Genomic DNA, 9757 nt, shown 5'->3' with positions numbered 1-9757 from the left:
CTGATTACTCCGCGAGGCTCCTGACTACGGCAGCCGTAATGCTACGACAATCCATCAAGCGGTGCGACTTCGAAGCTTACCAAAGTCGTTCTAAAACATTCTTTGACAGATTTTTGAGAGCCATGTACCACATAAAATCGGTTCAAGGTCAGTAACCAAAATTCATATATAAAACGCACCGGATATAACGAATAAGGAACAAGGAAAATTAAAGGATTTTAAGTGCGCCTTATAGTGCGGAAAATACGGTCTGTAAGTCATAAATAGTTACAATTGTTGACTTTCTGGCCCTGTCACATCCCAGTAAGACAGGATGATCCAAAAAAATGAATTGCATTATTTATTATTTTTATTACATTTATTGCATATAATCAGTGTTGGGTAAGTTACTTTAAAAAAGTAATTAATTACTAATTACTTAGTCAATATTGTATTTAAAATACTTATCTAATTACTGTGTCAGAAAAGTAACTTAATTACTAAATAAGTAATTTAACTAAATACTTCTTAAAAATCCCTATAAACCTTGAGTGGGCAAACAATAGAAACTAAACTCTTTAAATAATAAATAATTTTTTTTAAAGGTACGTAGACTCTACAGTACGCAGCGGTAGTATCTCTTCCACAATGTAGCCTGCAATCATTTTTTAAGCTCACCTTCAGACGCTTTCTGTGCTGCTGAAGTAAAATCAAGTTTTGCCTGCTTAGCAGGAGTTGCCGCGGTGTTATCCATGGATGATGAACAAGGATCACTCAGAAGTGTTCGTCTATGCTCTGGTGTCAGGCGCTTCAGTAGATTACTCGTGCTATTAACAGCAGCCGATAGTTTTTTCTCCCCAGGACATAGCTTACATATTACTGTAATATTCTTGTCTGCTTGTTTCAGAAAAGTGAAGAGACGGGAATATGTCCACTTCATAAAACAGCCACACGCTTCAGCCGAGTCTGACATCTTCCGCTTTGGAATACGACTATGCAGCAAACTGGTGCGAAATGACGTGCACCTGCACTACAGCGATGTTAAAGCGGCAGAGTTTACTTCTACGTTTAGAAGATAAATTATTGAAATTAAATAATGATATTCAGCGAGTTTAATTATTTTACAATGTAACGCAAGTACATTGTAAGTAACTGTAATTAAAATACCTAAAATGAACAGTAATTAGTTACTCTACTATTTTCAGTGGAAAAGTAATTTAATTATGGTAACGCTGTTACTTAGTAACGATTACACCCAACACTGCATATAATACACACAGTTAAACATTTGAACACACTCATCCATGTAATTCATGAATTAATTAGAGGTCTTATGTGAATTACAGTCATTTACGGGTTTCACATACATTTTTACATAACTGAAACTAGACTCACAAATTAGTAGGAATACAAAACAGCTGATGTAATGGGTTTGGATTTATAAGTTTATATTTATAATTTTAATCTGTTGAAACCCCCAAAAATATGATTTTTTAAATTTTTTTTTAAATCAAGCAATATTAGGATATAATAAACCACAGATTTATATGAATACAAATAAGTGACTAAACTCTAACAAATATAAAAGAACAAGTGGAATATTGTTATGTCTTATTGGTAGAAAAATCAATGCATAAACTAATAAGTATCACATTCATCTTTACAGTCCATTAGAGCAACAGAACTGTTATGAAGAAAAACATACAAAATATATTTCTTATTTTGCAGATGGTTTGTAACGATCACACCGGTCTCCAGCCAGATGAGGGTCACATGTCAGAGTGTACCGGACCTCAAAACCGCCTCTTTTAGCTCGACAGGTAAATGTGTGTGTCCCCTGCTGAAGATACTTGAAACATGATCCCAGACGGTCATCACGCCATATATCCTTGTCCCAAACTTCAACCTTCAAACCCAAGTGTGTGTCCACCTTCATGAGAAAATTAATCAAACAAGATTTAATATAGTTTTATCCGACCAATGTTAATTTTAGCACTAGTGAAAGATAAACACAAAGGAGAACAATGAAATAGGATGAATTCATAAACCATTTGTACATACTTAATAAGAGCAGCATTTAAAATTGGCCCATAGGAGTCATAAACTGTGTTAAAGACACAGTGGTGGATTCGAGGGAGATTCATTATTGGAATCAATTTAAAGAATGGCTCTGTGAATATGAATGTGCATATATGTATATGTATATGTTTGCTAAACCACTACCTAGCTAACATTACTTCTTCCAAGTCAAGTAACATACATGGTATTTGTCATTACAATGGTTCTAAAGCTCCAAACCACTACAACTTAAAAACAGAAGTTTAGTAGAAGAGTCTGATTATTTGGATTGATGTAAGGTAATGCTTTTGCATTTTTTAGGTATTAGCTAAACTATGGCTTTGTGTGGTATATTGTGCCAAAAAAAAACAAACAAGAACAAAACAAAAAAAGCATAGTAAACTGTTGATAGGCTTCAGGTTTGAAAAGTAAATCAACTCTGCTGACTGTGGGGCCAAACCATTTATCATGATTTATAATGAGGGTTTACTGACCTTGCCTAAATCATAATTCGCATTCCACCGAGGATTGTTTGACCGAATCCAGCGAGTCCTCCGATAGAAGGAACCAAACCACATTTTAGCATAGCTGTGATCAGAAGAAAAGAAAGAAGAGCAACATAAGAATTATTAAGTCTGCTTGATATACCACACCAGCCAGATCTTAATAGACAAGAGTCTATTCACCCCTCAGTTTTTCCAACTGGATCTCCTTTCAAATTCCAGGCTCGCACAATGGTAACCCTTAGCGTCCCCCTCCAGGCTTGCAGAGGACAGCAGTTGGAAGCCAGATTAGGAATGCGCCACCCACAGTTTGGCTCATTGGGCGACGTTCTCACAGCGTTATCTTCCAAGTACTCCTCTATGGCAACTTTCATCCCTGCCTTTTGCGTGCCATTTGTCATCAGGCTATAGATTGGCCGAAGGGAGTAGGAAACAACATCTGGGTGATCCTTCAGGGTGCTCAGCCAAGTTAGAAAGCCGAGGGAGTCATTCTGGGTGAGTGCAAACTCTCCCAACCAACCATTGCCTCCTACCACCTCTGTGTAGTGTTGGTGGAGACCAGTGCTGTACATAAACGAGAGACCCTGGTTTTGTAGGACCTTGTTGCAAGACTGTCTGTTACTGGATAATTTGAATTTTCCCAAGCCGACAGAGAAACCCAGCGATAAACAGGAGTAGACCTGCAGGACAGGAAGGGAAACTAAATGTCAGTTTGTATCAAGGGCATTTTCTCTGCATAGTAGCTGTACTATAAATATATACAGTGGTGTGAAACTTTTTTTGCCTCCTTCCTGATTTCCTTTTTTTTTTTTTTTGCATGTTTGTCACACTTAAATATTTCAGATAATGAAAGAAATTTAAATATTAGATAGAGATAACAAAATAAACACAAAATGCATTTTCTAAATGAAGCTGTTTATTATTAAGGGGAAAAAACTTGCAGGAACCTGTATGAGAAAGTGATTTTCCCCTAAACCCAATGACTGGTTGGGCCACCCTTAGCAGCTACAACTGCAATCAAGGGTTTGCAATAACTGCCAATGAGTCTTTTACAACGCTGTGGATTAATTTTGGCCCACTCAGAATTATTGTAATTCAGCCACAAACCCAGCCATTCAGGGTTTTTGAAATTTTTTAAGGTCATCGCACAGCATTTCAATCAGATTCAGGTCAGGCCTTTGACTGGGCCACTCCAGTCTTCAGTTTGTTTTTGTTTTAAGCCATTCAGAGGTGGACTTGCTGGAGTGTTTTGGATCATTGTCCTGCTGCAGAACCCTCAACTCTGCTTCAGCTTGAGGTCACGAAAAGATGACCAGACTGTCTCCTTCAGCATGTTTTGGTAGACAGCAGAATTCATGGTTCCAAATATCACAGCAAGTCTTCCAGATTCTAAGGCAGCAACACAGTCCCAGACTATCACAATACCACCATAATGTTTTACTGCTGGTGTGATGTTCTTTTCATGAAATGCTGTGTTAGTTTTATATCAGATGTAACAGGACTCCAGCCTTCCAACAAGTTCAGCTTTTGTCTCATTAGTCACAGAGTATTTTTCCCAAAGTCTTGGGGATCATGAAGATGTTTTTTGGCAAATGTGAGCCTTTATGTTCTGTTTGTTCAGATGTGGTTTTCTCCTTGAACTTTCCCATGGATGTCATTTTTGCCCAGTCTCTTTCTTATTGTTGAATCATGAACACTGACCTTAACTGAGACATATGAAGCCTACAGTTCTTTAATGTTGGTCTGGGGTCTTTTGTGATCTCCTGGATGAATTGTGGATGTGCTCTTGGAGTCATTTTGCTCGGCCGGTCACTCCTGGAAAGCCTCGCCACTGTTCCAGGTTTTCAGTTGATGTATGATTGCTCTCACTGTGGTTCACTGAAGTCCCAAAGCCTTAGAAATGGCTTTGTAACTCTTTCCTGACTGTTAGATGGCAGTGACTTTGTTTCTCAAGTACTTATTTAGATTGTGGCATGATGTCTGGCTTTTTGAGATGCTTTTAGCTTGCTTCACTTTGTCAGACAGGTTCTATTTAAGTGATTTCTTGATTCAACAGGTCTGCCAGTAATCATGTCTGAGTGTGTTTAGTTAACCTGAACTCAGCTTTTCAAAAAGTGTGGTTTATCACAGTAACGCATGATTTAACAAGAGGGACAATCATAATTCTCACACAGGACTAGATAGGTTTGGATAACTTTGCTCCCTTAATCAATAAAATCATCATTTAAAAACTGCATTTTGTATTTACACACACAGACACATTTTGTGAAGATTTTGCGAGGCTTTCTGATCACGTCAGTTTCATAAACATGTCAAAGCTGTTGTATTAAAACCAAATTAAATCATGCATATGCTCTTCTCTTAACAAACAACACAAGCAGTCTTGTGGAGACACAAGATGATGACATTATAAATGAAGATGACAGAGTGTATGAAGGACTGTCAAACCAGTTTTGAAAGATGAGAGAAAATAGGTGTTTACATCCAGACTCAGATTTAAAAAAAAATCCAGTTCATCAAGATGTGTGCCACATGTATGTCAATTTTAACTCTAAAGACTGTTGTACTTACTTCTCTGTTTTCTACTGTCTTGTGTAAAGTCAACCTGTTGAGCATTAATCTAAGTTTTGGCAGCATTATGTAATATTATGTCTCAAAAAGTGGGTTAACTTCTGAAAATTAGCCCTGTGTTAGGCTGGCAACCTGTCCAGGGTGAACCCCGTCTCTTACCCTATGATAGCTGCGACTCTTATAAGGATAAGTGGAAGAGAATGGAAGGATGGATGGACAGAAAATTATGGTGACGAAATATGTAGGCTACAAATTATGTCACTAAGATATTAATCATATCTTTATTGATTGAATACTTAATTACAGGATCAGTAAGCAGAGTCTGGACTAAAGAAAAACTGAAGTTTCTAATAACTAAGATAATACTGGACTATAGAGGTTTACGTAAAACAATGTAAAAACAACAATAAAAAAATCATTGGCATTATTATTCAGTATGGCACAACTTTAAAAGGTTTTCTTTTGATCTTTCATGACAGAGGTACTGCCCTGTATGTGTAGAAATATGTAGTCTGGTAACTGCAGGCACATGAGCTTTATGCTCGCACTCAACACACTATACAGAGTGCATGTCTCGCTCTGAAAAACCCAAACACACGGTTTTAGACGCAAATTTCAACTTTAAGCCTAATTTACCAACCCCCAAATTAACCCAGACAGTCTAGAGGCACTACAGCGGGCCAACGAACTCAGCTCGGAATCTAACCAGCGAAAGAGCTTGGCCCACTCTCGTACAGGCTGTCAACTGTGGCGAATTTAACTACTCGATCTCGAGACGCGACCTCTCGCGCTTTCACATACACACACACAGCCTAGAGGCGCTGCACGGGCTCGCCCCCTCCGCACGGAATCTAGCCAGCGGAGAAACTTGGGCGGCCCCCTTTCGTGCAGGCCTTTCAACTGTGGCAGGGATCCCACACCCTGACTGGTTCTTTAGGATGTCCTCAGTTCCCAGGTTACCACCCTAGTCCTCCCTTCCCATGGGTCTCGCCCTCGCGTCAGCGAGCGAGTGGGGCAGCCAAGCCCAGAACAATTAGTCTTATTCTTACACTTTCAGTCGCTATTGTTGAGATAAAATTATTTAAAGTGCCTCAATAATGCTGTGCTTTTATCAATAAGTGTTTTAAAGTACCTCATTTGAGGAGAGTCCATTCAGTGAGGACAGACAGGTTCGTGCAGCTGTGACTCGCCTCAGTCGACCACCAAGGTGAACCTGTAATGTGGAGCAAAGTTGTTGTTATGAATCATTTTTTGAAGAAATATAATAATAATAAGGAATAATAAGCAAATTCACAGCGTGTGTTTTAACCTGGCGGATGTAGTGTGTGCCGTAGGTGTGTATAAGCTCACTGTACTGAGCTCTGGTGGAGCTGTTGTAGAAATGTGGTAGCTTGGCTAAATCCTTACTGAACTCAGAGCTGAGAGACGGACTGTTTGATACTCGGTAACTGGACACAAAGAGACAGATTAGTAAATGATCTCAACAGAAGCTTTTCAAACAAAGATTGCAAGATAACCCGAATTTATATGACTATTCTGAGTTATTCACAGCCTACCTGTAATGGTTGCAGGTGACCCTGTGTGTGCTGAAGGTGTGGCGGTCCTCTGCGGCCCTTTTTGATGCAAAGTTATACACAGCGGATTGCTTTCCTCCCACAAACATCCCTAAATCTAGGCCAGTCTGTTATGAAAGATGAGAAAAAGAATAAATAAATTAGCCAAGAGCCAATAATGAGACATTATTTGATCTGTCTGTCCCAAATTACAGATCTTGATTTATGTTCAAACATGGCCTCAGTTTCAAAGTGCAAAAAACATGTTGGTGGTGGGACAATGTACAATTTTCAAAAATATATATCTGAAAGAGTATTTAATATATGAAGTTAAAACTTCCTAATAATCCTAATAAGACTTAAGACCATATACTTTTCAATCTAAATTGGAGATAATCAAGCAGAATATGAAAAAATATGATTTGAGATGGAATGACCTTTAATATAACCTTTTAGCAATATTATCTGAAATTAAGCTACATAATGAGACACTAACATTACCTAGCTGGCTGGTTAGCTATAACCAGTTAATGAAGGCATAATATTATTTCATAATGTAGTTTCGTACTTGGGTCTAATATGACATTGTTTGAGAATTTTATGTTGAAAGCTACATATTAATTGAGCTGCCACAGGTTTACCAGATGTCGTGGCCTTTGGTGGCAGTCTTATGAAATACTGCGAATACTCCACCAAGATTTTAACAAGTGCAGCTTGGTTTATTGTTGGATTTAGTTTGTTTTGCGCTGAGCTGGAGATAGTAAGTAGTTGTAGTAGTTGAAAGTAGTTGCTGTTTGGTGTTAGCGACTTGTATTTGCGGATTTTTCTTTTTGTGTGTGAGTATTATTTCAGTCCCATTTTGTGAACTGTGTTAGTTGCAAAATATGTTTTGTTTGCCACAACCTGTGAATCAAATGAGGATTGTTTTATTTATTTATTTATTTCTATATTACTGCAGTGTTTAATTTAGAAATGTTCTATTCAAAAAGATAGCAGTAGTAAACAAACAAATAAACAAACAATATCCAACCAAAGTATCTGCTTATATTGACACGTTTATCATTATTGTGGTCATACTAAAATATGTAAATTTTATGTAAATAACTGTTGTGAAATGTGCCCTACCTTCCAGTCAGTACTGTCCTGGGAGGTGTAGGTGTCAACCAGAGAGCTGTAAATATAATTCACAGTAAAGACTCACAGTTAAATTTCAAAGGTGATTTCCATTATTTTAAACAGTTAGTATTTACAGATGAGGACCTGTTATTGTAATTAGATTTTCAGCTCCAAATAATATGATGAAGAGAATGAAGATAATTTATACACCAGAAAAGGTGTCTAACAATAAAAATCCTTTAATTTTGTCACTGCCAGAGACTGAACTAATCAGATGGAGATGTTTAGATAGCGAGTCAACAGTCACACAGCATTTAACCTTCTGTCAGTAAGACTCTAACTGTGAAGCAATCATAATAATATAACATAATAATGAGACTATACCTAACAGTGGAGTGGATGCTGCTGTAAATGTCGGCACTGCATCGGCTGAATGCACGCCAGTCCACTGCAGAGACCGGCAGCTGAAAATGAAGACAGATCATGAACATGTACACATAAAGTGTGTGCTACTGTTCAAATGGCTCTTTGTTGTTGCATCTTTAGTTACTTTTTGCAGCACGTTGCCTTGAAGCGGGTTGGAGCAGAGAGTACATGTTTCACTTGGGGTGAAGTAGGTATTCACATCAATCATATAGGCTCCCTTTCGTCGCAGAGTGACCACGTCAAATCCCTCCCCCACCAGGTTGTGACCTGGTACAAAAGGAGCAGCCTTGCACTGGCTGTAGTTTCCAGTCTGACAGGAAAGAACAGGGGAGTTGCAGGACAGAAAGAGAAGGAGGCTCAGGTAGAGAGGAGGTGGGGTTGAGTAAGACAGCATAGCTGCAGTGAAAAAGACTGATATTTTGGAGAGAGAGAGAGAGAGAGAGAGAGAGAGAGAGAGATAAAGACATAAGTGATCATCATTTCAACAGCAGGTGATTCTCAGTAAAGTAAAGATCTCCAAATGTTTGCAAACATGCAGCCTCAGCTGACTGCAGGTTTCCCCGACCTTATAAACAGTACAGGACACAACAGTGTGTGAATTAACGATTTGCATAATATTATAAGCTCGGGTAAACCTGCGGTCAGCTGAGACTGAAAAAGTCAGTTGGATGTGTGAGAAAATGTTTCTCCCACTCAAAATTCTGTGACTGGATAAACAGAATCAACTCTCTGGGATTCCTTACCTGTATTTAAAACATGCATTAGATAGTTTGCTTTAAAACAAAAAAAAATCTGGATACCTCTTTGGCAGTGTTTCCATGGCAGAGATTTCTGAAATTTGTTTTAATCATTTATTGACTCACTGCTCAAAAATGTAATTTTCCTTTGTCATTAAAATGTTGTGCACACACACAATTTTATGTGCAGTTTTTCTTTTGTAATATGGTGGAAAGTTAAAAACTTGATGATCATGACTGAACATGGTTTCAGTTCATATACTGTATCTTGTGTGAGAAGCTGGAGTCGTTAAAGTATTGTTAGTTGACTCAAGTCAGCATTTTACATGTTGACTTGACTCACATGTAAAATGATCTTGATTTAAAAGAAGATAAGAAAAAAATCACCAAATTGAAATGCAAGCACACATACATCAACATGTAAAAGGTATCTCTGTCTGTCTTATTGAAATAAAGTTAACAATAACTTTGTATACCATTAAAAAATGTTTCTACCTTTTCCAAATGCTGTTGAAGTTGCTGTTCTTCTGTCAGTGACGCAATTCAGACAAAAGCAGGACAACGAGCCAACAAGACTTGTTCAAAAACAGACAGAGAAGCACAGCTTTTAAAGAATAAGATGGGTACACGTGCTACAAATCAACAAAGATAAGGATCGTTAAATAAACCAACAATGGCTTTTTGGACCCAGGATTAAGGAAGTGTCCTTGGAATAACTTCCTTGTCAATGCTGAGAAGCTGTTTGAGATTATGTGCCCTCTTAACTATACATTTAACTGTATATGTGTAAGAGAAAGAAGGCTGTCAGCCCCCA

At 38.0% G+C, this 9757-nt stretch overlaps 1 protein-coding gene across 1 annotated transcript; it reads right to left on the bottom strand.

Annotated features, from left to right (window-relative positions):
* Nucleotides 1-1281: 1281 nt before the first annotated feature.
* On the bottom strand, nt 1282-9511 carry LOC120440729 (perforin-1-like). Its single transcript, XM_039613912.1, has 10 exons — nt 9439-9511; nt 8331-8617; nt 8165-8244; nt 7790-7835; nt 6668-6792; nt 6421-6559; nt 6244-6324; nt 2724-3220; nt 2532-2625; nt 1282-1909 (listed from the first exon to the last, which is right to left on the bottom strand). Exons 2-10 carry the CDS (start codon nt 8598-8600, stop codon nt 1697-1699), a joined length of 1545 nt encoding a protein of 514 aa, XP_039469846.1. The 5' UTR covers nt 8601-8617; nt 9439-9511; the 3' UTR covers nt 1282-1696.
* Nucleotides 9512-9757: the final 246 nt, after the last annotated feature.

Source organism: Oreochromis aureus, linkage group 6 (genome assembly GCF_013358895.1).
Source record: "Oreochromis aureus strain Israel breed Guangdong linkage group 6, ZZ_aureus, whole genome shotgun sequence".
NCBI classification, from domain to species: Eukaryota; Metazoa; Chordata; class Actinopteri; order Cichliformes; family Cichlidae; genus Oreochromis; species Oreochromis aureus.
Note: the sequence above shows the minus strand (reverse complement) of the source record. Positions and strands in the feature narration are given on the sequence as shown.

Bases quoted from the DNA above. Each gene is read 5' to 3' on its own strand.
- LOC120440729 (XM_039613912.1), bottom strand. From the start codon at position 8,600: ATGCTGTCTTACTCAACCCCACCTCCTCTCTACCTGAGCCTCCTTCTC. The intron at 8,245-8,330 runs GTAACTAAAGAT...CTTCATTTTCAG, and splicing joins AAGGCAACGTGCTGCAAAAA to CTGCCGGTCTCTGCAGTGGA. The intron at 7,836-8,164 runs GTATAGTCTCAT...TTATATTTACAG, and splicing joins AGCATCCACTCCACTGTTAG to CTCTCTGGTTGACACCTACA.